General features: G+C 64.0%; 2 protein-coding genes across 6 annotated transcripts; one reads left to right on the top strand and one right to left on the bottom strand.

Moving 5' to 3' along the window:
* Window positions 1-4,267: 4,267 nt before the first annotated feature.
* Window positions 4,268-10,978, top strand: LOC133755608 (ribosomal RNA-processing protein 7 homolog A-like). The gene is given in 8 exon segments (XM_062185680.1): window positions 4,268-4,349; window positions 6,110-6,196; window positions 6,199-6,251; window positions 8,305-8,430; window positions 8,991-9,108; window positions 9,314-9,411; window positions 9,604-9,802; window positions 10,619-10,978. Coding segments are annotated over 8 exon segments (840 nt in total). The 5' UTR covers window positions 4,268-4,276; the 3' UTR covers window positions 10,705-10,978.
* A 159-nt stretch (window positions 10,979-11,137) lies between these two features.
* Window positions 11,138-24,679, bottom strand: LOC133755609 (serine hydrolase-like protein). 5 transcript variants are annotated; one of them, XM_062185682.1, is made up of 12 exons: window positions 24,613-24,679; window positions 24,007-24,156; window positions 23,783-23,896; window positions 23,540-23,581; window positions 23,236-23,255; window positions 22,840-22,914; window positions 21,691-21,800; window positions 21,279-21,358; window positions 15,937-15,971; window positions 12,307-12,389; window positions 12,010-12,106; window positions 11,138-11,485 (listed from the first exon to the last, which is right to left on the bottom strand). In XM_062185682.1, the coding sequence occupies exons 1-12, from the start codon at window positions 24,614-24,616 to the stop codon at window positions 11,366-11,368; spliced, it is 930 nt and encodes a 309-aa protein (XP_062041666.1). In that variant the 5' UTR covers window positions 24,617-24,679; the 3' UTR covers window positions 11,138-11,365. The 5 variants fall into 5 exon arrangements, 3 of the variants coding, with proteins under 3 accessions (XP_062041666.1, XP_062041665.1, XP_062041667.1); XR_009865425.1 differs by adding an exon at window positions 14,629-14,734 and having other exon boundaries at window positions 11,397-11,485; window positions 24,007-24,657; XM_062185681.1 differs by having other exon boundaries at window positions 24,007-24,657.
* Window positions 24,680-26,843: the final 2,164 nt, after the last annotated feature.

Raw genomic sequence — 26,843 nt, 5'->3', positions numbered from 1 at the left:
AGCACATCGGTGTTACAACCTGGTGTGCTGGATATTCTAAGCCCGCTGTTGAGAACCACTCAGGAAAAAATGGTTTCTTTGAAAATACTGCTGCTTTGGCCACCCCAAAGCCCGGATGGAGGTGTGCAGCAGAAGTGTTCAGGGCCCGGCCTGTGGAACGGCAGATTATGGCCCCGCTTCTGATCGGCTTCTTGCTGATGCACTTGGGAGGGCAGCAGAGGGTCCAGGTACTTGCACCGCTGCCACTCATGGGAGACCCAGCTGGTGCTCCTGCCTCCTGGCCAACACCTGCCTGACGCGGCCATTCGGGGAGTGAACCCGCAGGTGGAAGGTGGAACTCCGCTCGGCCTTTCAGATGGGTGTGTGACTCTAAATACGAAAGGCAGTTTTCTATCAGCGTCCGTCCTGCGGGCACAGATGAGGGGTCGTTTTGCATTAAAGTCGTCACCTAGGAGGTGACATATGACAGCCGCCGTATGTGGTGACCCCTCTGGAGGAGATGGAGACCCTTCTGCAAGGGTTCACCATCTCGACGCCTTCGAGAACGGTGATGCATGGGAGAGCAACATGGCAGCGTGGACGGGAGCTTGAGGAAGCTGGCTGCAGCCCTCACGGGTGACTTCCGTGAGTAACAAGTGCGGTGGAAACAGGGTGGGAACGAGGATGAGACTGAATTGCTTCAATATCATGATGGAACTTTCCTGGATGCACAAAGTGGTTTATTTAAAAAAAATTTTTTTTTCGATGCTTATTTTCATCTACTGGAAAGAGACCTTCCATCTGCTGGTCTGCTTGCCAAAGGCCCACAACAGCCAGGGCTGGGCCAGGCCAAAACCAGGAGCCCGGAGCTCCGTCTGGGTCTCCTGTGTGGGTGGCAGAGACCCGAGTACTCGAGCCATCATCTGCCGGCCCGGGTACATGTGGACAGGAAGCTGGGTCACAGCAGGGTGGTTGGTTGTGAACTGGCTCTGCACTGTGGGATACAGGTGTCTCAAACATGGCGGCTTAACCCTGCTGCACCACAGTGCCCGCCCCAGGGCCCCCCAAAGCTGAAAGTGTCCCCTTCTGCTGATTCCCCAAATCACACAGTCGCTGGGGCTGGGCCAGAGCGAAGCCGGAGCCGGGAACTCATTCCAGAGTGGCAGTAGCCCAGTTCCGTGGGCCTTCACCGCTGCCCCCAGGTACACGTCAGCAGGCACTGGAGCTACGTGGGTCGTGGGTATCAACCCAGGCACACTGTACCTTAACCGCAAGGTCCACCACCTGCCCCACGGGATGGAGTGATGTCCTGGGAAGGGGGTGGGCATCGTGGCACCGGCGACAGGATGTAGTCTCCGGACGCCCAGCTGGTAGAGCAGCTGCAGGGTCTGAGGGACTCTGCTCCGGCCGTGGAGCAGCTCTGTGGCCGGGAAGGGCGAGTCGGCGCGGCAGACCTCCCGGTCCTAGAAAATAGAAAAGGCCAAGACGTCCTCACCCTCAGCGCTTTTAAGATAAATACAGAGCATTTCTAGACAGTACTGTCACACACTTGAGTATAGCGTAAGCATAACGTGTGTGGACTAGGAAGCCAAAACGTGTGTGGCTTTATTGAAAAATTCCTTTTTTTTTCAAGATTTATTTATTTATTTTTTTAAACTTATCTATTAGTTGCATTTTCTGCAAACATTTATTTATTTTTTGACAGGCAGAGTGGATAGTGAGAGAGAGAGACAGAGAGAAAGGTCTTCCTTTTTGCCGTTGGTTCACCCTCCAATGGCCACCGCGGCTGGCGCACCGCGCTGATCTGAAGCCAGGAGCCAGGTGCTTCTCCTGGTCTCCCATGGGGTGCAGGGCCCAAGCACTTGGGCCATCCTCCACGGCACTCCCTGGCCACAGCAGAGAGCTGGCCTGGAAGAGGGGCAACCTGGACAGAATCTGGCGCCCCGACCGGGACTAGAACCTGGGGTGCCGGTGCCACAAGGCGGAGGATTAGCCTATTGAGCCGCGGCGCCGGCCCAAGATTGATTTATTTGAAAGGCAGAGTTGCAGAGAAGCAGGGAGAGAGAGAGGTCTTCCATCCACTGGTTCACTCCCCAGATGGCCGCAATGGCTAGAGCTGGGCCTATCCAAAGCCAGAGGCTTCCTCCAGGTCTTCCACGTGGGTGCAGGAGCCCCAGGACTTGGGCCGTCTGCTGCTGCTTTCCCAGGCCAAAGCAGAGAGCTGGATCAGAAGTGGAGCAGCCGGGGCTCCAACCAGTGCCTATATGGGATGCCGGCACCACAGGCGGAGGCTTAGCCCGGTATGCCACAGCACTGGCCCCAAGTTCCTCTTACTGCGGGGGCCTGGGTCTGAATTTGAAATTTCCCCAGGTTTGCCTCCACTTAGTTTAGGACAGTGAGTTTTGGGGTGGGCATTCATGTAGACAAGAGGGAGGCCTGCACGCCGACCAGCCTGGGTTCAAGTCCTGCTCTGCCTTTGATGCCACCTTCCAGATAGGAAGGCATCGCCCAGAGGCCCCTGCCACCTACTTGGGAGACCCGAATTGAGTCCCTGGCCCAGCCCTGGCCGTTGTAGGCATTTGGGGGATGAACAGTGGATGGGAGATCTGTCTCAGATCAATAAAATTTAGGAAAAAACGGGCTGCTGGGGCACAGCAGGTAAAGCTGCTGCCTGCAGCGCCGGCTTCCCTTTTGGGTGCCAGTTCAAGTCCCGGCTGCTCCTCTTCGATCCAGCTCTGCTGGGATAGCACTAGAGGATGGTTCATACTTGCGGGGCAGTTTGTCCACAGCATGGGCGGCTGGGGCGCGTGGTGGCAGCGCCTGCCTGGTCCTCTTGGGCACAGGGCAGTGGTGAGCGGCACTGGCCTGCCCAAGGAGGGAAGTGGGTTCAGGACAGACACTTCCGCGGGGCCAGGGCGGGACGTGCCGCCACACGGCGACGTTTGGGTGGATGTGGATGGGCTCAAGGATCTCGAACCCCAGATTCCCACAAGCCCCCTGAGCCAACAGAGGTGGCCCAGGCCTCATTGCTGGCCAACAGCCCCCCACAGAGACCACCCCAGGATCTGTCTCCGGGCCCTGTGCGTCTACAGTAGTCAGGTCTGCCGCAGCCCGGCTGGGGGCTCGTCCCTGCTCTGGAGGAATGCGGACGCCCACCCGAGGCTGGGTGAGGGCGGGCCCCTCGTAGGCATGGCGTGCATCCACCAGGGACACCTGGAGCCCGTCCTCACGGCCTCCGGTGGCCCCAGAAGTGTGGAAGAGACGCGAGGGTGATGTGTTGAGAAGGGCCGAGGGCTCCGAGAGGCCGGAGAGGCCGGCAGGGCCCGCGGGAGGCGGCGCCACCCAGGCGGTAAGGAGGGCCTGGTGGAGGCCCTGGCGTCCGGGGGTGGCCGTGCTCGGAGCTCCAGGACACCGGGACGTGTTGAAGGGGAGGGGTTCGGGTGATGGCAGCGCTGGGGCAGAGCAGGGCCGCGGGTTAGGAGGGGATGGCCAATAGCCATGGCGCCCCCAGGGCCGATGGCAGCCGTGGGACGGCCGGGCGGCCACCATCAGAGCCGCAGCAGGACGCTGCAAGCTGCCCAGGGCGGCCTCCAGGCCGGCCCAGAGTGGCTGCCACACGAGTGGCTGCAGAAGTCCCCGAGTCCTTGCCGCAGCACCCACCGCCATTTCAAGAACCCAGGGGCCTTGGGAGACCCTGGACTTCTGTCTGCACTCACTGCCCTATTTAAGGGGGAGGGGAAACAGCTTCCATCCACGAGGCTGCCCCCCAGGGGCCCCGAGGCCAAGGCCAAGAGCCAGGGCACATCCACGTGGGTGGCAGGGACCCGAGCCCTTGGCCACGTTCCGTTCCGGGACCCGGCGCTCCTGGGTGGGACAGGCAGAGGCCAGCTGCACATGGCCCGCCCGGGGGTCCTCAGCGGCCGCCCTCCAGTGGCTCACGCCCAAAATGGAGCAGCCACTCTGGATGTCGCCCCTCTCCCATGCCCTATGCCATCGGTCGGCGAGTCCTATTGGAATTCTATAGAACGTCCCCGGCTCGGTGCGACTGCCCCAGGGCGGCCGGGCTCCGCGGTGGAGGCGCCCGCCCGGTCCGCCGATCCCGCAGGCTGGGGCCGCCCCCAGCCCCGCGCGCTTCAAGTGTCCCGGGGAGCCCAGCTCGCGCCGGCGCCCGCGACTTCGCTGCGAGCCAGCGGCAGGCCGGAACCGGCCGGGACGCGCCGCGCCGTCGTCATGGAAACGCGCCCGCGCCTGCGCCGAACTACAACTCCCGGCGGCCCCCGCGCTTCCGGCAGGCAAGATGGTGGCGCGCAGGAGGAAGCAGGCGGCTGCGGGCGGCGGAGAGGCGACGCCGAGCCCACCGGGCTACTCGGGTGAGGGGCTGCGGGGCACGCGGCGTGGGGGCGGCCGGGCTTCTCGAGGAGGCGGCTCCGGGGCCTCCGGGGGCGGCCGCGCGGTTGGCGGGAAGCCCCGGGGGCCCGCGCGGCGCCCTGCCCGGCGAGCCTGGCGAGGGCCCGCCTCTGTCCACCGTGTCGCCCAGGGCGACCCCGCGCCGGCCAGGGGCCCGGCTCGCTCCCGCTCACCTGCTGAGCGCTGCCAGCCCAGCTCCCCCGTCTCTGTGCTCTCCCTGGTCCTCTCCTGCCGTCCGTTCACGCACGTGTCCGAGTCGGAGTCCGGTTTATTGTGTCTTTAATTATCTGCATTTATCTGAGAGGCAAAGTGTCCCCGGCCGGGACACTCCCCAGATGCCGGCAGCGACTGGGACTGAGCTGGGCCGAAGCCGGGAACTCAATCCAGGTCTCCCACGGGGGTGGGGGAACCAAACGACTGAGCCATGGCCGCCGCCTCCCGGGGTCTGAATTAAACCTGGGCGCGCTTATCCCCACCCCTGGGCCCACCACCCACCCCTAAAGGCTCCGTTGAACTCTGCCGATGGACTTGCGAGCCCCGTGCTCTGTTGGCTGCCCTGGCTCTTCCACCCTCGGGGGTCTTGCGCTGGCTGTGCGCTCAGCACACAGCTCTGTGGGCGCCCCCAGGAGGTGGTGCCCAGTGGGCCAGGGCGGCGGAGCTGCGGCCTCACCTCTGTCTCTGTCTGCCCGCTTGTTCATTGCCTTCTCCATCCGGCTGCGTGGAGCCTGCAGCTGTATCCTGCTGTGCTCCAAAGAGGTACCCAGACAACCAGAAAACAGGCCCAGGCCAGGGCGTGGCCTAGCTGTTAAGATGCCCGCATCCCATGTGGGCGCCGGTTCGAGTCCCCGCCGCTCCACTTCCGGTGCAGCTCCCTGCTAACGGCCTGGGAAAAACAGCGGAAGACTGCCCAAGTGCTTGGGCCCCTGGCTCCTGGCTCTGGCCTGACCCAGCCCTGGCCTTTGCAGCTACCTAGGGAGTGAACCAGTGGGTGGAAGAGCTGTCTCTGTCTCACTCTCTCTCTCTAAGTCTTTCAAATAAATCTTTAAATAATTAAATAAAAGGACGCCTGCCGAAACACGGCGTCCCACATGGGTGTGCGTGGGCTCCAGGGCCAGCCCCGGCTCCTGGCCCCAGCACCCTGCCGGTGCAGGGAAGCCGCGGCGCTGGCTCAGGTGTCGAGGGCCCTGCTGCTCACACGGGCGGCCTGGTGGCCTCGGCTCCGCCGGATCCCAGCCATGGCGGGATTTCGGGAGTGAACCAGCAGATGGGAGCTCTCGGTGCTGCTCGAATAAGGAGCACGCACTCCCTCGTTTCTGAGGGTCGGGATTTGGGGGAATGCCCGCGGTTAAGCAGGTCCCCCCAGGGTGGGCCTCCGGACTCCGAAGGAGCTGTGGAAGCCACGGCAGGGGTCTGACCTGGCCGAGCAGGGGTGAGGGTGAGGCCCCCGAGCAGGGCGGGTTTGCGCTGAAACCTGGGAGTGCGTGCCAGGCCGGAGGGCGGTGCGGGGCCCTGGCTGTCGGGGTGGAGGTGGGGGTGGGCAGGGTCTCCGGGGCTGCCAGCCGTGCTGCTGATTTCAGTGTTGGGTGCAGGGGTCGAGGGTCCCTGTGCCCACCCAGGGGGAGGGCTCCGTGAAGGATGGGTGCCCAGAGGGGACCGAAAAGGGGTGCAGAGAGAGGGGGTGTGAGGACGTGCTGACCGGCCCCCGGCCCCATCTCCCTCCCAGCCGTTCCAGTCAAGTTCTCGGAGAAGCAGCAGGCGCCTCACTACCTGTACCTGAGAGAACACAAGGTTCGAGAAGGCGCCCCGTCTTCCTGCCTCAGAAGCGCACCCTTTTTGTCCTCAACGTGCCCCCGTACTGCACGGAGGTGAGCCGCTGTTGGGAGGGGACGCGGGCCTCTTGGGGTGAGGTGGCAGCAGCCACTGGGGCCCAGGGAGGGTCTTGAGGGGCCCGCCTGTGTCTGGTGCGGGAATGGGCTTCCTGAAGACAGTTTTCAAAATGTGAGGAGCCCCGAGCTTATGTAGAACCCAGAACCGCTTGAATCGTGTTTTCTTTTTTTAAGATTTGTTTTATGTATTTGAAAGGCAGAGTTAGAGAGAGAGAGGTCTTCCATCTGCTGGTTCACTCCCCAGAAGGCTGCAATGCTGGGGTTGGGTCAGGCAGAAGCCAGGAGCCAGGAGCTTCATCTGGGTCTCCCACGTGGGTGCAGGGGCCCAAGGAGTTGGGCCATTTCTACTGCTTCCCCAGGCCATAGCAGAGAGCTAGATGGGAAGTGGAGCAGCCAGGACTCGAACCAGGATCCATATGGATGCCAGCACCACCGGCAGCACCTAACCCACTGTGGCCCCAGTGTTGTTTTCCTGTTGACGGTGATGTGTTTGTGCCCGCACAAAAAAACCTGCACGAGGGTAGCGGGCCCTCCGGTTCCACCTCCAGACACTGATAACTTCACAGACACTGACCTCTAGGCTTAGGCGAATTTACAGAAGAGAAACAGGAGTTCGCTGGACTTTAAAAGAGATTCTTTTCAGATAAGAAATGACTTCTAGGGCCCCCTAAAGTTAGAGAAGGAGGGGCTGGCGCCGTGGCATAGGGGTGAAGCCACCATCTGCAGCGCCGGATCACATCCGTGCCCGTTCCAGTCCTGGCTGCTCCACTTCCCATCCAGCTCCCTGCTGTGGCCTGGGAAAGCAGCAGAGGACGGCCCAAGTCCCTGGGCCCCTGCACCCGCGTGGAAGACCTGGATGCAGCTCCTGGCTTCGGCCTGGCCCAGCCCTGGTGTTGCTGCCATTTGGGAAGTGAACCAGTGGTAGATCTCTCTGCTCTCCATCTCTCCCTCAGAAACTCTGCTTCTCAAATCAATAATACACCATAGGGGAAACCAAAGGGAAGAAAGGCTAAGGAGCGAGGTGTCATTTTACCCTGATAGAGGGGGCACGTGTACGGGGGCCGGGTCCCAGGCGTGCAGCTCACGGCACTTCCCAGCTGAACACACCGGGCTCAGACACCCCCGCCCCCGGGGAGCCCCGCGAGTCCCCACAGCCGTAGCCATGGCCTTGATTCCAACGCTGGACTTGCATCTCTGCTGGCTCGGTGGGGAAACTTTGTCGTCTTACAGAGCCAGAATAACACCGGAGATGTCCCCCTGGTCTGGTGTGAGGGAAGGCGGGAGTGTTGCCTCCATGTTGTCCACGAGGGAAGAGGTCAGAGGGTGGGGCTGGGGCACCTGGCGTGGTGGTTAACATGCCGGGCCGGGGGGTGCTGGCGCCCGTGTTGGGGCACCTGGTTGCCCACTCCAGCTTCCTGCGGACGCATCCCGTTGGAGCCAGCAGTGGTGACTCCATGGCCACACGCGTGGGAGACCCGGGTTGAGTCCCTGACTCCTGGCTTCAGCCTGATGGCAGCCATGGCTATTGTGGGCATTGGGACGGAACCAGCAGATGGGAGCTCCCTCTTCCTGTCTCTGCCTTTCAAATAAAGTTTTTTAAAAATTTTTTAAAGATTCATTTATTTGAAAGGCAGCATTAGAGAGAGGGAGAGACAGAGAGATGACTTCCACCCACTGGTTCACTTCCCAAATGGCCACAAAGGCTGAGGCTAGGCCAGGCCAAAGCCAGGAGCCAGAAACTTCTTCCTGGTCTCCACGTGGGTGCAGGGGCCCAAGCACTTGGGTCATCTTCCGCTGCTTTCCCAGGCCATTAGCAGGGAGCTGGATTGAGCTAGGTGGCTTGACCTGCTGTGGCACAGTGCTGGCCCCGAAAACATTTGTGTGGGGGGTGGGGGGGGATGATGCAGGGCCCCGGGCTCTCCAGGGCGGGCAGGCATGGCTCCCAGCCCCGAGAGGCCGCCAGTCCCTGCCTGTGCTGCCTGGGGGTGGGCTGATGGGACGAAGCGCACTCTGATCTCCTGTCCCGCGGCAGGAATGCCTGGGACGCCTCCTGTGCCCCTGCGGCCCCGTGCAGTCCGTGCGCTTGCAGGCGAAGCCTGACCTCGCCGAGAGCCCCGAGGAGCCCACGTCCAAGTTCTTCCACCCCAAGCCTGTTCCCGTAAGCCTCCCCGCACTGGCTTCTGGGGCGGGCCGAGTGGTGTCCCCAGCGTGGGGGGAGGCAGGGGGCCTCCAGTTTGTGCCCACGTTGGCCACGTGCTTGCACTTCCTGCCGGCTTTCTTAGCGCCCGTGTTGGAGCTTGGGGTCTGTCTGCTCACTGCCCCATGGGGCCACCCTGAGCTCCCTGCCAAGGCAGATCCTCCCCAGGCCTGGGCCTCGTCCCCGGCTCCCCCAAGCCCGTGCTTGTCCCCGCACAGTGGAGTCTGGCCTGATGGGCACACGTGGTCTCTCCATCACTCCGGGCCTGGCTCCTGAGCCCTCCCTGGCCCAGGGGAGCCGGCTTTTCACTGCGTGCCTGTTGTAAGGTGGGAGGAGGGCCCCTGGGTGCCCCTTCTCTGGGGGGAGCTGGGAGCAGGTGTCGCTTCCAGCCGACGCTGGGTGACCAGGGGTGGAGCTGCCCCTGCTGGGTCGCGGGCTGGGCTTCGGGGGTGGGCAGCAGCCCAGCACCTCCTCCCCGGCCCAGCAGCAGGATCGGCCCACGCTCTGACCTGTCTCCCCAGGGCTTCCAGGTAGCCTACGTGGTGTTCCAGAAGCCAAAGGCGGTGTCGGCTGCCTTGAGCCTGAAGGGCCCTTTGCTGGTCTCCACGGAGAGTCACCCCGTGAGCAGCGGCATCCACAGTCAGTACCGCTGGGGGCCGGAGCGCCCCTTCCTGGGCCCTGGGTGGGGGGCAGCTCAGGGGGAGGGGCGTCCACTGCCGAGAGGGGAGCTGGGAGGCGCAGGCCCAGCCTCACCCTCAGCCTGGGCCACCAGCCTCCCTTCCCGCTGCAGCCCCGGGCGGGTCCGGATGTCAGGCCTGAGCCCCCCCGTGTCCGTGTCCCGCAGAGTGGATCGCCGACTACGCAGGCTCTGTGCTGGACCCCGAGGCCCTGCGGCTGGAGGTGGACACGTTCATGGAGGCATATGACCAGAGGACAGCCGAGGTGAGGCCCAGGCTCGTGGGGCGGCGGCGGCCTGCTGTCCTCGCTTGTCCCCTTCCCTGCGGACTGGGCCCTGGCTGGGCAGCATCTGCCGCAGCTGTGTCCCGTCCTCCCGAGCCCAGCACTGCCCTGGGGGGCCCCGGCGCCCACCAGGAGCCCGCCCTGCAGCAGCGTCGTGTTCCCCGTTCCCCGCAGGAGGAGGCCAAGGCCAAGGAGGAGGAGGGCGTCCCGGACGAGGAGGGCTGGGTGAAGGTGACGCGCCGCGGCCGGCGGCCTGTGCTCCCGCGGACGGAGGCGGCCAGCCTGCGCGTGCTGGAGAGGGAGAAGCGGAAGCGCGCGCGCAAGGAGCTGCTCAACTTCTACGCCTGGCAGCACCGCGAGACCAAGATGGAGCGTAAGGGAGCGGCCGAGCCCGTCCTAGGCCCCGGAGAGCCTGGGGCCAGGGCCGCGGAGCGGGGAGGGGGCCCTTGGCCTCAGAGCCCCATACTGTGTCCCACCCGGCGGCACCCCCGGGGTTCCTGTGCCCCCCAGAGGCAGCTGCGGGCCCTGGCTTACTCGCACCTGCAGAGCACCTGGGCTGGAGCACCCACCTCCGGGCCCCTGGGCCGGGCCCTGTCCGTCTCCAGCCAGTGAGGATCTCCATCGCATGGGTCCGAGGAGGGTGCAGAGCCAGTGGCCCTGTGTGGAGTGCCCCGTGGCCAAGCGCCAGTGGCCGGTGGCTGGTGCAGCCGTGAGCTGCCCGTGTGCACACACCTGTTTTCCCTGTGGGCTGTGAGAGGCCCAGGCTGGTCCAGGCCAGGCCATGTCGGTGGCCTTCTGGTCCCCATTGCCCTTTACCCCCATACGTCCCCTCCAGACCCTCAGCCTGCCTTCCCTTGGGCTCTGAACCCCCACCTACCCTGTGGCCTGGGCCGCTCGGGGACCAGAGTTCCTGTCTGAGCTTGGTGGCGCTGGGGTAGAGGCCCCCCGCAGTGGGCACAGCTGGGGCTTGAGAAGGACGCGATCCTGGGGCCTGTGCACCCGGCGGAAGGGGACAAGCACCTTTATTTCCGTGCTCGTCTGCTCACTGGGGCCTTTTCCGCCCCGGGATGTTCCTCGCAGGGTCCAGACCACGTCCCTAGAACAGCATGGGGTGGGGTAGGGGCAGCTCCATGGAACCGGGAGGGCAGCACAGGGCGCGCTCACCCGCCTATGTCCCCTGCGCCCCCAGATCTCGCACAGCTGCGCAAGAAGTTCGAGGAGGACAAGCAGCGGATTGAGCTGATGCGCGCCCAGCGCAAGTTCCGGCCCTACTGAGCCTGCGGCAGAGGGCGCCCGGGACACCACCCCCCCCCCCCCCCCCCCGCCTGAGGACAGCTCACCCTGGGCCTGCGCCCAGCCCCGCCCAGCGCAAGTTCCGGCCCTACTGAGCCTGCAGCAGAGGGCGCCCGGGACCCCCGCCTGAGGACAGCCCAGCCCCGCCCAGCGCAAGTTCCGGCCCTACTGAGCCTGCAGCAGGGGGCGCCCGAGGGCGCCCGGGACCCCCCGCCTGAGGACAGCCCAGCCCCGCCCAGCGCAAGTTCCGGCCCTACTGAGCCTGCAGCAGGGGGCGCCCGAGGGCGCCCGGGACCCCCCCCCCCCCCCCCCCCGCCTGAGGACAGCTCACCCCCGGCCTGCGCCCAGCCCCGCCCTCCAGGGAACGGCCGGCCGCGTGCTCTGTGCCCCCTCCCTCTGGAAAAGGGCAGTGAGAACACAAGGACAGTTTATTTCCCGTTCTGCTGGGCAGTGGGGAGAGGTTACAGGGCCTTGGGGCTGCAGGCCCAGGAGCGCCTGTCCCGCCTCCTCCACCTCTACTGCCGGCGCCCGGAGTCCAGTCCCCCTGTCGCCATCACAGGTGTGAGAGTCAGAGCCGGCGCAGGCCTCCTGGGGGCCGGGACCTTGGAGCGGGGCGGACGCCGGTGCGGGGGGGTGAGCTGTCTCAGCTGTAGCCGGGCTGGGGTCCCGTGCTCTGTAAGAAGGTGCTGATGACTCCGGCCACATGGCGGGGCTCGTTCATGTGCACGTAGTGGTTGCCTGGGACTTCCACGAACTGGAACCGCTGTGGAAGCCAGGGGTGCATGGTGAGGTGTGGCCCTGCCCACCTGAGGGCAGGAGCAGCCGGCCTGGGGCCCCAGGCAGCACCCAGGGGTCTCGGACCACACGCGGATCAGGGCCACGTGCATCACGAGTCGTGGCCCAGCCTGGGGCAGGGGCTGGGGAGAGGGTCCTGAGTGGAGGCAGAGCAGCCTCCCACCTGCCCCTGCTGGGGGCACGGAGGCCCCACCCTGGCTCTGCCTGTGACGTTGCCAGGACTGGCACCGGCTTTGCAGCCAGCGCTCCCGCCCGTGTGCCGCCAGCAGTGGAGGGTGATGGGGGGCTGCTGTCCTGTGGGGCCGCCCGCGGCAGGTGTCCCGAGTCACGCCTGGCCTGAGGCATGTGGAGGACAGTAAATCTGGAAGATTCTGCCAACAGGTGTGTTTTCTGACCTCTGATTACTGGTGACCCTGGGTAGCCGGGGCGGCAGCCAGGGAGCAGTGAGGCCCGCCAGCCTCGGGGGCAGGTGGCCGCCTGGGCCCCACTCACCTCTGTGAGGGTGGACCGCAGCGTGGCCAGCATGAAGAGCAGCGGCTCCCTGTTGGCGTCATTCTCTCTCCTCACAGCGTAGTACCCTTGCAGGGCTCTGGAAGCCAGGCTCAGGGTCAGCTCGGCAGCGCCCCGCCCAGTGAGACGAGGCGGGGCCTGGGCCACCCCTCCGCCTAGGTCTTACTGACCTAGGCCCCTGCAGGGTAGAGGGCAGCAGCAGGGCTCGCACCAGAACTCCCCCCCCCCCCCGCCCTGTCACCCATGGCTGCGCGTTGCTGGCGGCTAGGACGGGCTCACTTGATGAGCAGGACGCGGGCCTGCAGCTTCCGGATGGCGTGCACAAACAGCTCCCTGCTGACGAATTCGAAGCTGTGCTCCGGCTGCAGGCACAGAACCGCGGTGAATCCTTGCCGCCAGGCCCTGTGCACCCTGGCAGGGCCGTGCCCCCCCCCCCCCTCCTCAGAGGCCCTAACTCTGGGGAGCAGTGGCGCCCCCTGCCTGGTGCGGATCTGGGCTCACGGCAGCCTGACACTCCCAGGCTGAGAAGGGACCGAGGCTGTCCGTCCTAGATTCTCGGACTGAGGTGTGGCTCCTTCACGCCCCCTTTCCTGGGGGCCCTGTAGGCCCCCACCACAGCCCTGACTGCTCTGCCTTACTGCCTTTTTTTTTTTTTTTTTTTAAGATGTATTTTTTGAGAGGCAGAGTTACAGACAGGGAGAGACAGAGAGAAAGGTCTTCACTCCCCAAATAGCCAAAGCTGAGCCAATCTGAAGCCAGGAGCTTCTTCCGGGTCTCCCATGGGGGTGCAGGGGCCCAGGGACTTGGAACATCTTCCACTGCTTTCCCAGGCCATTAGCAGGGAGCTGGATCGGAAGTGGAGCAGCCGGGACTTGAACTGGTGCCCACGTGGGATGCCAGCACGGCAGGTGGAAACTTAGTACACCACATCACAGCACCTGCCCCCTAACTGCTGTTTTGATGTGTCTAAATCTGTGCTGTCCCACGTAGTGACCACAAGCCACACGTGGCAACAGACCGCTGGGTATGGGACACACTGGACACACTGGATCGTTGGGATCAGCCTCAGGTTGAAGGCGAGTTTCCTCTGGAAATGCTGTCGTTGGTTGCACATAGTCTTAGAAAATATCATGTGAGGGAGTGACAGGTTGTCCATCTGCAGGTTCTCTCCCCAAACTCTCACAACAGCCAGGGCTGGGCCAGGCAGAAGCCAGGAGCCTGGGGTTCCATCCAGGTCTCCCCCGGGGTGGCAGGGGCCGCCATCTGCTGCTGCCTTCCCGGGTGCCTTAGCAGGGAGCTGGATCGGAAGCAGCCCGGGCTCGCTGGGGCCTGCGCTCCGATGCGGGATGTGGGCCTCCAAGCAGCAGCTGCACCCGCTGTGCCGCCAGGCCCGCTCCTGTTCCTGCTCCTCTGGGCGCCAGGCCGCCAAGGCGGGAGCTCCCTGGCTGGTGAGTGAGGCTCCCCCTGCTCCTGCACCGTGGCGGTGAACATGGATGTGTGTAAGCGCCCATGTGTGCGCACACAGTCATCTGGTCACGCAGGAAACGGGCCTGGAGCAGCCATTTCCTGCTGCTTGGACTAAACTGACTTGGGGAAGCCCAGGTTCCAGAAATATCACCCCCAAGGCGTGATGACGGCAGGAGGAGGCTAGAGACGCCCCCTTTTCCGCCAGTCCCCCTGCCTCCGTCAGTGGCTGGGGTGAGGCTCGGGGTGCAGCGCATGGGGGCTCCGTCCAGTGTCGGCCTCTCCCTGCCCGGCTCCTCTCCTTCCACACCTCTTTTGAGCTACATTTTTGCTTAAGGGGGCAAAATCCAACTATGGGGGCAGAAGTCCGTGGCCTTGGAAGTGTGCGTCTGCGCGTGCACACGGCCAGCAGCGGGCGGCCATCCTGTGCTTGGGACCTGAGAGACGGTGGTGAGGAGGCAGCTGAGGGAGGAAATAGACTGGGGGCCGGCGGCGCGAAGCAGTGGGTGAAGCCTCCTGTGACGCCGGCACCCTGTCTGGGGGCTGGTTTATGTGCCAGCTGCTCCACTTTTTTGTAAGATTTTTAAAAATTTATTTGGAAGAGTCACAGAGAGGGTGAGGTAGAGCGAGACAGAAACGTCTTCCATCGGCTGGTTCACTCCACAAATGGCCACAGCAGCCAGGTTTGGGCCAGGCCAAAGCCAGGAGCTTCATCTGGGTCTCCCACGTGGGTGCAGGGGCCCAAGCACTGGGCCATCTCCACTGCTTTTCCAGGCCACAGCAGGGAGCTGGATCGGAAGTGGAGCAGCGGGACTGCATCCATAGGGATGCTGGCATCACAGGCAGCTTTACCGGCTACACCACAGTGCCAGCCCCTGCCCCACTTCTGATCCAGCCTCCTGCTAATGGCCCGGGAAAAGCAGTGGAAGATGGCCTGAGTCCTTGGGTTCCTGCCACCTCTGTGGGAGACCCGCATGGATCTCCAGGCTCCCGGCTCCAGCCTGGTCCTTCCCCGACTGTTGTGGCCATTTGGGGAGGGAACCAGCAGACGGAAGCTCTCGCTCACGCTCTCTGTGTAACTTTACCTTTCAACTAAACAAATTTTCTAAAAAATAAATCCAACTGTGGACACGTTACCCTTTGAAGCATCAGGAAAACTGGCCCACGTGGACCCGAGACCTAAACCTCGGAGCCCCATGGAGAACACGGGAAAGTCTTCATGGCGCTGGGTCTGGTGGTGATGCTATGGACACGGCAGCGAAGAGGAAACAGAAACAGGAATTAAGTAGGATTTAGCCTCGCGGTCAGGGACCCGTCCCACGTCCGACATCCGGGTCTGGTTCTCCGCTCGGCCTCTGGCTCCAGCTTCCTGCCGGTGCAGACCTGGGGGGCAGCAGTGCCGGCTTAGTACCCGGGTCCCTGACACCGGGGGGAGGCCCGGGCTGAGTGCTGGGCTCCTGACTGGGGCCGGCCCAGCCCTGCCTGTTATGGGCATTGAGGGTGTGAACCAGCAGATGGCAGCTCTGTCTCTCCCTCCTCGCAAAGAAAAATTAAAAAATAAGAACCTTGTGTATCAACGGATACTATCAAGGAAGTGATGCTCCGACCTACTTGAAGACGATGCCTCTAATAAGGGGTTGGTGTTCAGAATACACACAGAACCCCTACAGCTCAACACACAAACACAACGCAGGGTGAGGCACGGAGGGGCCGGCGACGTGGCACAGCTGTCAGAGCGCAGGCTCGAGTCCGGCCGCTCCGCCTCTGATCCGGTGCTGCTGCCGCGCCTGGGAAGGCAGCAGAAGACGGCCCCCGCCACCCTGTGGGAGACCGGGGTGGAGTGCCCGAGTCCTGGCTCTGGCTCGACCCAGCCCTGACCGCTGCAGGCACTAAGGGAGCCGGCAGGTGGAGGATCTCTCTCTCTCTCTCTCTCTCTCTCTCTCTCTCTCTCTCTCTCTCTCTGTCTCTCTCTCTCTGCCTTTCAAATAAACAGAGCTGGAGATACGGAAGGCAGCAAGTGCTGCTGGGGCTGTGAGAACTCGGAACCCTTGTGTGCTGCTGATGGGAACCTCGGACGGTCCTCGGAAGACCACACATGGAATGACCGCGTGGCCCAGCAGTTCACGTGGGAGGTGGAGACCCCACGGACCGAGTGCAGGCGCAGGAGCAGACTCTTGTCCCCCACGCCCACAGCAGCCTGGGCGACGCCAGCAAGGGTGTGTGTCCACCAAAGAATGGATGAAGAGACGCTGGGCTTCCATGCAGCCAGCTGTTAGCAGCACCGTGGGCACGGGGGGCACGGGGACAGCACCGCTTGTACTCAGTGTCACAGAGGGCTAAGGGGATACCTGACAGCTGCGTGTAGCGTTGCCTAGAGAATTCTAGAACAACTGAAAACAGGAGGCCAGCAGACAGAGCGAGGGGACATGAGGCAGCGGCACTCACCCAGGCGATCCTCCGGTCTCTGTTCAGCACCAGCCCTGTAGGTGCAGTCACAAAGGTGGTGGCCTCAGTGAGGGGACTCCCCTTGGGGACCCGCGGGGCCTTCCGCTGGGGCTCATCTCTCCCACCCGGGAGGGGCACTGAGCCCCGCTCCTGCCGCTGTCCTGGGATTCCACGGAGCACAGCCTGACGGGCAGCCCCTCCCCAAGCCCTGGCCACCCTAAAGGGGCGGGGACATGGAGTGTGGCGCCCTGGCCTCAGACATGCACAAGGTTCACTCAGGCCTTTGGACCCTGGAAAGTGGAGAACGACTGAGAATCGAGTCATCACTTGGAGAGGAGCTGGGCGAAGAAAGAAAAATCAGACGGCTGCCCGTGGCGCCCCCGCCCAACCCGGCCGGCCGGGGACCGCGCACTCCGGCGGCGCCCTGGAGAAACCGCTGGGCTGCGGGTGATGGCTGGTGCAAGAGCTGAGAGGCAGGCCTGGGGAGGAGGTGGCGGCCAGGTGCTTCCGCCTGCCCAAGTCTGCTCACACTGCTCACACGCCGCCTTCACAGCCAGGCTCTCAGCCTCCTGGTTAAAGGCACAAACACAGCGGCTCCACCTCCGCTCCAGCTCCCTGCGGACGGCGCCTGGGAAAGTGGCGGGGGTTGGCCTGAGTGCTTGGGCCCCTGGCACCCACGGTGGAGTTCCGAGCTCCCGGCTTTGGCCTGGCCCAGCCCCCGTCGTGTGGCCATTTGAGGACTGCACCAGCGGGTGGAAGATCTTGATCTCGTGCCGTCACCCTCTCTGTAATTCTGCCTTCCTAAATAAGCAAGACTGCAAACGCCTCCCCCGGGCCCCTGCAGCCCACGCCAAATCATTTCCTCTACATCATTGCTCTAACCCGCGCCGGCGCACTTAGCCACTGCTCTGCTCTCCTACAGCTCAGTCTCCATGGGTGCAGAGAGCCTGGGGCCACCCACAGCTGCGTCCCCAGGGCCCACCACACAGCAGGTGGCCAGCGGTGTTTGCCTCTGGGTTAAAGGATTGGTGCCGTTCTGCTCTGAGTTGGCGACAGGTATGTGGACGTCACTGCTTTTATCAATGCTGCGGCTATTTTTAAAAACAGGGCCCGCGCGGTGGTGTAGCAGGTAAAGCTGCCGCCTGAAGTGCGAGCATCTCATACGGGCACCGGTTTGAGTCCCGGTTGCTCCACTCCCGATCCAGCTTTCTGTTATGGCCTAGGAAAGCAGTAGAAGATGACCCAAGTCCTTGGACCCCCGCACCCATGTGGGAGACCCGGAAGAAGCTCCTGGCTCTTGGCTTCAGATCGACCCAGCTCCAGCCACTGCAGCCAATTGGGGAGTGAAGCATCCAGTAAAACAGGATGGAAGACCTCTCTCTCTCTCTCTCTCTCTCTCTCTCTCTCTCTCTCTCTGCCTCTGCCTCTCTGTAAATCTGCCTTTCAAATCAGTAAATAAATCTTTTTAAAAAAATGTAATGCCAATACTAAACCCCAAATAGGTTCAAACCAAACACCAGCTTTTCACCCCGACTCAAAATCCAGAAGCCACAAAGAGACAAAAAGCAAGCACACCCTAAGCAAAGGCACAGGCGTCCAGTGCGGTCCCGTACGTGAGGGTCACCGGAGACCGTGGGGCGGTCCATGGGACGGCGAGCGGCCAGGATGCCAGGTCTCAGGAAACTCAACACCGACGGCCTACAGAGCTCCAACCCCTCCCTCAGAAATTGGTCGAATTCCAACGCTGTGGCGGCCAGGGTCACAGGCCTCTTGCCCAGCACGGGCAGGGCAGCCAAAGGACAGCCCTGAAGGACACCAGGCAGTGCCATCAGAGCCCCAGCCCCAGCCAAGGGACAAAGGGGCCCTCAGGCGGGGGTTGTGCACACACCTACAAGGCCAGGAGACAAGGCAGGGCAGTGTGGCACCGCCTGGGACACACTGGACACGGCCAGCATCCTCCACGGAGGGCTGCCCAAGTCGGCTGGGACGTCCGTGGGCCGCTGTCCGTGCACCTGTCTCCAGGACCAGCTGGCAAGCACAAGACGTGTGGAGGTTGGGTGGGCATGGTGGCACTGGTACCCCCACATCCCACACCGGGAGGCGAGTTCGATCCTCACCACTCTGCTTCGGATTCGGCTTCCTGCTAATGCACCTGGGAGGAACAGGATGGTCCGAGTGCTGGGGACCCTGCCGCCCACCTGGGAGACCCAGAGGAGGTTCCAGGGTCCTGGCCCAGCCCTGGCTGTTGTGGGCAGAGGAAGATTGATTTCTGTCTCTGTTCTCTGCCTTTCAAATAACTAAGCAAATAAATAAAGAAGAAGAAGAGGCCGGCGCCGTGGCTTAACAGGCTAATCCTCTGCCTTGTGGCGCTGGCACACCGGGTTCTAGTCCCGGTTGGGGCGCCAGATTCTGTCCCGGTTGCTCCTCTTCCAGTCCAGCTCTCTGCTGTGGCCCGGGAAGGCAGTGGAGGATGGCCCAAGTCCTTGGGCCCTGCACCCCATGGGAGACCAGGAGAAGCACCTGGCTCCTGGCTTCGGATCAGCGCGATGCGCTGGCCGCAGCAGCCATTGGAGGGTGAACCAACGGCAAAAAGGAAGACCTTTCTCTCTGTCTCACTATCCACTCTGCCTGTCAAAAAAAAAAAAAGAAAAGAAAAGAAGAGGAAGGCTGAGGCTGCAGACCAGGGGACAAGGCGTGGATGTGCGTTCATTCTGGCTACCTGAGAAAACCCTAGAAAACGCGGAAACCCTGAAAAGGGTTAACCCGGGGCAGGGGAAGAAAGGGTGTACGGATCTTTGTCTATTGCCATGAGTGTTGTTCAAAAGATTTTATTTATTTATTTGAAAGGCAGAGTTAGAGAGAGAAGGAGAGAGAGTTTCCATCTGCCGGTTCACTCCCCAAATGGCCCAGGCTGAAGCCAGGAGCCAGGCGCGTCTTCCAGGTCTCCCGCTGGGTGCGGGGCGGGGCCCCAAGCACGTGGGCCGCCCTCTGCTGCTTTTGCAGTTGCATTAGCAGGGAGCTGGACTGGAAGTGGAGCAGCCAGGGCTCGAACCAGTGCCCAGGCTGGATGCCAGCACTGCAGGCAGTAGCTCAACCTGTTAGGCCACAGCGCCGGGCCCCGATTCCTGGGGTTTTTAAGCCGTACTATATTGCACCTGCTCAGAAAGGTCATATTCAATTAAAAACCCAAGCCTGACAGCGAAGCCGGCAGGTGCCCCTGCCCAGCCCCTTGGGAGCCCAGTGCCGTGGGACGTTCGAGGAGGTGGGGGACGGGAGGGGGGCATCGGGCCTCCCCCCTTGAGAGCCAGGGAGTGAATGTAGATGCGGCTCTCTGAGAAAGAAACCAATTATGGAAACATTAAGGGAAGCTATTTTCTCTAATTATTAGGTTTTCCTCTCTAATTAGCGACTGCGGAACTGGGAGATGATCAGCGTACTGTTAATTGTTGGTGAAGCTGCCTCCCGCGTTTGCAACCCAAAATACTTAGGGGGGCCGGGGAGAGGGGGCTCTGGCTGCTTTCGGAGCACCCTGACCTGGGGACAGCCACGGCCGCTCCCGGCTCCCACCACCCCCAAGGCCTCCCAGACCACCTTAACCTGGTGAGCTCTGGCCTCAACCCTCCCTGGTGGCCCCCTTGTGTGGAGGAGAAGCCGTGTGACCAGCCCCTCACCTGCTCACGTGATTTTGCTCTAGAGTAACCCCCACCCCCCGACCAGGGGACCGGTCCACTCAGAAGCGCAAAGGGCGCCCTCCGGCACTGCCCTCTCCCGCTCTGCTTCCCGGCTTCGCTCTCTCCGGAGGTGACGCGGGGCTTTCGGGCCTCCGGGTCAGCTTTGTGAGGGCAGCCCTGGCCCGTGCAGCCTCGGGAGGGGTTAGGCTAGCGGATGGACAGGGAGGGGAGGCAGGCCCAGGCCTCTGCTTTGAGCCTGGGGGGAGGATTTGGGAGGAGCCTGGAACCCCTGCTTCCTGCACTGATAGGGTCTGAGCTGGTCCTTTAACTAGCTAACTCTGGGGCCGAGGGCTACTGTTGCCACAGGGTGGCGAGGGGGGGGGGTGTCCCGGCCCAGCGCTCTAGCCACCTGCTGGCTGCCCCTGCACCGGGGGCTCAGCTCGTCCCCAGCTCCCCCTGGGCTGGTCAGCATCTGTTTCACCATTTCCTGCGACCCTGGGCCTAATCGGATTCCGCGGTGTCTGGGAGGGAGTCTCATTCATTCCGGATTAGCCCACTTTTGCACCTGCGGCCCCTCCCCTCGGGGAGGCCTGGGCCCAAGGACCTCAGCCTTCATCTCCAGATGGGTTTGCAGGGAAGCAAGACAAGGGTTTAGACAGAACTGGTCACAGTTCTGGTTAGGGTTAGGGTTAGGGTTAGGGTTAGGGTACTTCCCTGGCTCTCAAGGAGGTCGCCCATCAGTTACCAATTCCTAAAGACCCACGGCTCAGCTGGTCAGCGGCTCCTCTTGAACAGCTGGACGTTCTAGCCCCACTAAACCTGAATCCCCTCATGATGGCCCGCCCTGCCAGGCAGTGCTGGCTCCAGTCCCCGCCGTGCCCTATCGCCGCACTCCTAGCCAGCAGGATTAGTTCCGTGACTTGCCCAGCCCCGCACGGGCACCTGGGATTTTGACCTGCACCTCATTGGGACTTTAGAACCGAGGGTGCGTTCACTGCCTCCCTCCATCTCACCAACCTGTGAGGGCAAAACTCCCGAGCCCTTCCCATCCCCGGGGGACCGAGTGTGCCGACAGAGGGACAGACTGCCTCAAGGCTGCCCGGCCAGCAGGGTCAGGAGTCAAAGTCGGGGCTTGGTGGCCACTCCCGGACCACCCTCTGGAGCCTCCCCAAGCCCACGAGTCGCCCCCGAACATTTCCACCTTTACACGTGTCCCGTCCACCTGCTTATCCCCCGTCTCCTCCGAGAACCCGCACACTTCACCGGCTTCCTCCCTGCTCAGCTCCGGGGCGAGGATTCCACGAGGGGCGTTTGTGGACGGCACCCCTGAGTGGTGGGACAGGAGGCCCTGGCCCCTCAGGGAGACGGGTGTGGCTGTCAATCTCCTGTGCCCTGTGCCCGCTTCCTGCACACGGAGTGTGGGAAACCTCGGGCCTGACGCCCAGGGACCCCCGCCCCGCACCCTGCAGTCAGGCGGCCCGGCCCAGCAGAGCGGGCCCCAGGGTCTCGCCCCGAGCGTGGCTCCCGGCTGGCGGCAGCTGTGCACTTTGTGCCTCACTTCCTCCGGCTCTCAGTGGCCGGGAGGCTGGGTGCCGTCGTCATGCCTGGCCCCGGGCAAGGCCGCGGAGTCACCGTCAGCGAGTGGGGGGCCGCCGAGCCGCGCGTGCCTACCTGCGGCCACCCGCGTGGCTCCCCGCTGCAGCAGGAGCTCCCCACACTCCTCACCCACGTGGCTGTTGTTCTTCAGGAACCTGGGGAGACCGGGGTGGAGGGTGGGAAGGAGCCGAGGCCACGCGTGTGGGGCTCAGGCTCCCTGGGGAATGCCGGCGCCAGAGGTTCACCGTGGGGAGCAGGTTGGAGCTGCGGGGGACCAGGAGGTGAGGAAGGGCCGGGAGTGGAGAGGGGTTGGAGTGAAGGCGGAAGGAAGGGCAGGCGGAGCCTCTGACGACCGCCCAGCGAGCCAGGTGCTCAGGGCGACCATAGAGAGAAACGGGCATGGGGGTGGGTACTGAGTAGGGGGAAGAACATCCCCGCAGCCTGGGAGGGGTCTCCAGGGAGCCCCCGCCCGCCGGCCCACACCCACCCCTGCAGCATCTCTGCCGGGCTGACCACGCGCGAGGGCTTCTGGGAGGCCTCCACCTGCAGCGTGTGCTCGATGGCTCTCCGCCTGTAGGTCAGCAGGTGCTCCAGCTCCTACGGATTGGACCGTGGCTGCAGACGGGCCCACCCCACGCCCGGCACTCGGCGACGGGGCCCACCCCATGCCCAGCACTCGCCCCCCCTTGGGCCGCCCCCCCCCCAGGTGTGGTGGGAGAGGGCACAGGCTCAGCCCCCCGTGATGCTGAGCCAGTCCTGTCTCCACCATGGCCAGCGCAGCCCTGCCCGTGGCTGGGGGCGGCCGGAAGCTGGAGAGGAACGGACCTGTCGAGAGCGACGGGCCGTGCCAAGGGGCGATGCCAGGGTCCACAGTCACCAGCGTCAAGGGCCGGCAATTTCGCCTGGTCCAACTCGTGCTGTCATTCCCAAGGGCAGAGCAGGTGCAGCTCTGGGGCTGCGGCGCCCCTCCTCCGTCCCGCTGCCGTGTGCCTCACGCCCGGCCCTGTAACCCACTGACTCCCGGTTCCCGTGCTGGGGTGACAGCAGCGGCCATACAAAGGCAGAGGATTCTGGCCCGTACAGAATCGAACAAACTGAAGCTGACACACAAGAGCTGTGTCTCAGCGAGAGGCTCAGCCCTCGGGAACAGGTCAGCCAAGTCGGAGCCACTGGAGGGGGCCCCAAGGTCCTGGATCCAACCTCCCTTTTGAGGCCCAGAGAGGCAAAGTGACTGGCCTAGGGTCACACAGCAGGCGAAGTGCACAGCTAGGACCTGATGCAGGGGGCCGGGCTGGCTGTGGTCATGGAGAGTAGGGCCATGGTCGGTGCTCATCCCGCCAGAGGCACACAGGGCTGCTGTGTGGCCGTGCAGGGCACAAAGGCACTGCACCAAGCGTGAGTGCGGGGGGCAGCCAGGCTGTGCCACCCCCCCCAGCTCCTCCCACCCAGCCCACCTGCTGTTCTGCAGCTCCTAGCCCTCAGGAAGGAGGGCCCCCTGCACCTGCCCCCCAACCACTCCTAGGACCAGAAGCAGCAGGTCCTCCACAGGAGCCCCCTCCCATGCCTCCCGAGTGTCCACCAGAGGGCGCCAGGGGTGGAGCTTCCCCTGCGAGTGCGCAGAGAGCCACGTGCTTACGTTAGAGTCCAGGGCGAGCGGCGAGGCGTCCAGCAAGATGAGTTTGTCCACCATCTCCGGGAAGGTGCAGGAGAACTGCAGGGAAGGAAGGAGGCAGGAAGAGACTCCAGCTCTCCCCGGGACCCCGCCCCCACTGCCACCCCGGGGAGCGCACACAGCACAGAGCTCCAGGCCTGGGGGTGGCTGCCGCCAGGGCCCTGTGGAGACCTGGAACTCCATCTTTAGTCCCCGCGGTGGCACCGGCGTCCTCGCCGTGAGGACGTGACTGCAGGACAGAAGCTGGCGCTGGCAGTAACCACGACCCAGGCCCCTCTCGTCCCGTAACTTCCGCTTCCTCCTCCTGCTCGCCCCCTCCCCAGGAGCCCCCAGGCGGCCCTGGCAAAGCCATCTACTCACCATGCCGCCCACAGTGCCGCCTGGGGACAAGGGAGCAGTTGGCTGCAAGCCCCCCACCATGCACCCAGCCCCCAACGTCCTCCCCCAGGCTCCCTTCCAGGGGCTCCCCTAACGGGGGGCCCCAAATCTCACACTCAAGCCCCTCCCCGGGCCTCAGTGGCCGCTGAAGGTGATAGCTCAAAAGGCCACACTTCCCTGATGGAGTCGGCATCAAGTCACCTGTCTCCAGGGGCCGGGCCCAGGGGTCAGCCTCTCCTTCCCCCACCCCGGGAGACCAGGCACATCCTGGCTAAAGCGCACTCACCAAAGCTGTGGCCCATGAGGGAGAACCGATTCCATTTCAAGGCTGCAAACACACAGAGCCAGAACCTGGGAGGGGCCCGGCTTCACCCCCGCGGCCCCCGGTTCCCAGGAGGCCAGCTTGGCGGGGAGCAGCTCTCCTGCAGGGGTGGGCCCACGGGAAGAGGCAGGCTCTCCTCCACAGTCCCCTGCCAGCTTCCCAAAGCCACCCCCGGGGTCGGCGCAGACCGCCAGGGCTGGGACTCACCTGCCGCGACCCTGCGGATCTCACTCACAAAGCTTTGGTGGTAATAGGGGAGACCTGGGCTGTAATGGGACGAGAGCCCGTGACCCCCGAAATCCATGGCGATGTAGTGAAAGTCTGAGACAGGGGCGAGCGGGCGGGAGAAGGCGGCGGGGTCGGCCGTGTGTCCCCTGCAGTCCTGCTCCCCACCCCGCTCCCCCAGGCGTCCCCTCGGCCCCCAGCCCCACCTTGAGGGAGCAGAGGGATGAGTCGGTCGAAGGAGTTGGCGTTGTCCAGCCAGCCGTGCAGGCAGAGAACCGGGGGACCCTGCGCGGAGCCCCAGGCCTTGGCGGCAATGTGGCCCCAGGGCACCGCCAGCTTCAGCTCGGAGAGCAGCCCTGGGGCAGAGCAGGCATTCGTGGTTCTCTCCGCACAGCCCGAGCCCCCACCTGTGCGGAGGCTGAGGGGCACAGCCTGGCGGGGGCGGGGGGCTCGCAGGGTCGCTGCGATTGAGCTGGAGCCCGGGAGGAGCCAGCGCATGGCTGCACGCAGGGCCCCCAGCGCTGAGCTCCCGGCGGCACCTGCCGCTGGCCTGCCCTGGTCGGGCAGCCTTCGCCACGGCACCCCAGGCACCCACGCTCTCTCTCCCGGGACCCTGAGAGGCGGCGCGCAGCCGCGTCCTGGGGCCTCCCTCTGGCTCCGGCCTGCGGCTTCTGCTCGCGTGCTCAGCGAGCTCCACCCTCCACCCGCACCCTCTTCCACGGCCCCAGGTCGGGGGTAGCGGGTTGGTGCTCGTGCGTGGCCCTCCCACCCCCGTCCAACTCCTGTCTAAGGGGCCGGGGGAGCGTTTTCACCCATCGTTCCGGTCCTGCGATCGGCAGCCGCTCCACCCGGGCTAGGTCCAGGGAGGCCCGAAGTCCAAGGCCCCGCCCCCAGGGGAGGCCCCGCCCACCACCCCGCCCCCAGAGCAGGCCCGCCACGCCCCCAGCTGTCACCCCCGGGGACCTTCCCGCTGCCCTTTCCCACGCCCGCCGGGGCTTCCGGGCCGCTGCCCTGCGCTGGACCCCTGTCCCGGCCCGAGAGGCCCCGCGCTCGCGGAGGTGTCGCCTGCACCCGGAGGCGGCGCCGCTCCGGAGATCGGTCTGCGCTTTGGGGCGGAGGTGGGTGCCCGTGGAGCCGATTACGGTCCGCGGCGCGGGGCTCACGCCGGCCTGGGGGTCAGCGGTGCCGGTGGACGCGCGGCCGGGGGAGGGGCGAGCACGCCACGTCTGGAGGAGAAGTTTGGGAGGAGCAGGTTCCCGCCCTGAAATCCCACAGTAGAGCCTGGAGCCTGCGGGGGCGCCCTGGAAGGCCAGGCTGGAGACCCCTGGGGGCTCGCCGTGCCGCGGGGAGGCTCACGGCCGGGGACAGGGCCGCGCTGGGGAGCCCAGGGAGGCTGCAGCTCAGGGGGGCTGGCGTAGGGCAGGGAGTGGTGGGGGTCCCGGGGGCCGGGGAGCTGGGGGCCATGGTGGGGGGCACTGGCTCAGGAGCCGTTGGGTCGGTGTGGAGCTGTGCAGGGGGCACAGGTCGGGGGCACAGAGGTGGTGGGGACTTAACCCCCTGCCCTCTTTCCCCATCTCCCCCTCCACGCGGTACCACATGCATGGATGGGCTCCAGCACAGGCGGAACCGAGCTGGCTGAGCACGCTGGGGACGGGGTCTCCACGCCTGTCGCTGGCAGCGAGCCTGGGGGGCTCCCGGGGGCACCCCGAGGGCTTGCGTCCCACTCTGCATCTGTGGGTGTCAGGGGACAGAAATGGCCCCAGGAGTTCCTCCTCCAGCAGCAAGAAAAAAACCCTTCGTGCAGTCAGGAATGGGCTGCGATGTCCGGAACGGGATCCCGGAACAGGAAGGACACTGGTGGGAAAGTGGGCGAATCCAGACCCGGCCGGAGCCTGCTGCTAGTGACGTAAGCCACGTGGGTTCCCAGCTCCGCCCACGGGAGGTGTTCACGCCGGAATAAAGGAAATTCTGCCGTGGCTTTGCAACTTCTCCGCAAACCTAAAGTCAACCAACATTTAGGAGTTCATTCTTGTAAAATAAAAGGTGAGGGCCCTTTGTGGACACTTTAGGTTTAATTCACACGTGAGGGGCCAGCAGGTGTGTCGTACGGCAAAGCGTACAGTTGTTGACAAGCCGATTTGCTCTGTTCCAACTTGCTTTAACTTTGCTTAAAATTTATTGATTTGAAAGGCAGAGAGGAGAGAGAGAGGGGGAGAGAGCGAGAGCGAGAGATCTGCCATCCAATGGGTCCCTCCCCAGGGGGCCGAAGCACCCAGTGCCCACCTGGCAGTGAGCTCCCGAGGCCTGGGGCCCCTCCCAGCCCTGTGTGGACACGCCCTTTCTGCCCTGGGAGTGCAGTCCATGGTGCGGGCCGTGCCCTCTGTCCCTCAGCCAAGCTGGCCGCCAGCCTGCCCCCGCCCACCGTGGCTCAAGCACTCTCGCCAGGCCAGCTACTCACCCCATCTCCCTTCCCCTGGGCGTGGGGGCGGGGCCTTAGGCTGTTCCTGGGAGCCCTAAGGTGGCTGATGTGGAGGACAGAATGACCCGGCTCTGGCCATGCAGCCCGACCTCAGCAAGTGCTCCCTGAGAAGCCACAGCATTTCCCCCATGTTTCCCTCCAAGGACCTGGGAGTTTCACTTCATCCAATTAAGCCTTGGCAAAGTACGGTTCACCTGTGGCGCCAGCATCCCTATGGGTGCCGGTTTCGAGTCCCGACTGCTCCACTTCCAATCCAGCTCCCTGCTGATGGCCTGGGAAAGCAGTGGAGAATGGCCCAAATGCTTGGGTCCCTGTACCCATTTGGGAGACCTGGATGGAGCTCCTGGCTTCAGCCTGGCCCAGTCCTGACTGTTGGGCCATTTGGGGAGTGACCTACCGGATGGAAGACCTCTCTCTCTGCCCTCCCTCTGTCTCTCTAGATCTCTGTCTTTCAAATAAATAAAATAAATCTTAAAAAAAAAAAAAAAGAAAGGGGAGCCCCAGGATGTCTAGCCCGGGGCTATTATGGTGTACCGGGGAGGCAGTGGGCGGGCTGGGGTTTCC

Source organism: Lepus europaeus, unplaced genomic scaffold (genome assembly GCF_033115175.1).
Source record: "Lepus europaeus isolate LE1 unplaced genomic scaffold, mLepTim1.pri SCAFFOLD_621, whole genome shotgun sequence".
Lineage (NCBI taxonomy): Eukaryota > Metazoa > Chordata > Mammalia > Lagomorpha > Leporidae > Lepus > Lepus europaeus.
The sequence above is the reverse complement of the archived record's forward strand: the minus strand, read 5'-3'. Positions and strand labels throughout refer to the sequence as shown.

Excerpts from the sequence above, each read along its gene's own strand:
- LOC133755609 (XM_062185681.1), bottom strand. The coding sequence starts at position 24,298 with ATGCGCTGGCTCCTCCCGGGCTCCAGCTCAATCGCAGCGACCCTGCGA. Across the intron at positions 23,897-24,006 it reads CATCCCTCTGCTCCCTCAAG|ACTTTCACTACATCGCCATG; the intron begins GTGGGGCTGGGG and ends CCCCTGTCTCAG. Across the intron at positions 15,972-21,278 it reads AGCCACGCGGGTGGCCGCAG|GGCTGGTGCTGAACAGAGAC; the intron begins GTAGGCACGCGC and ends CTGCACCTACAG.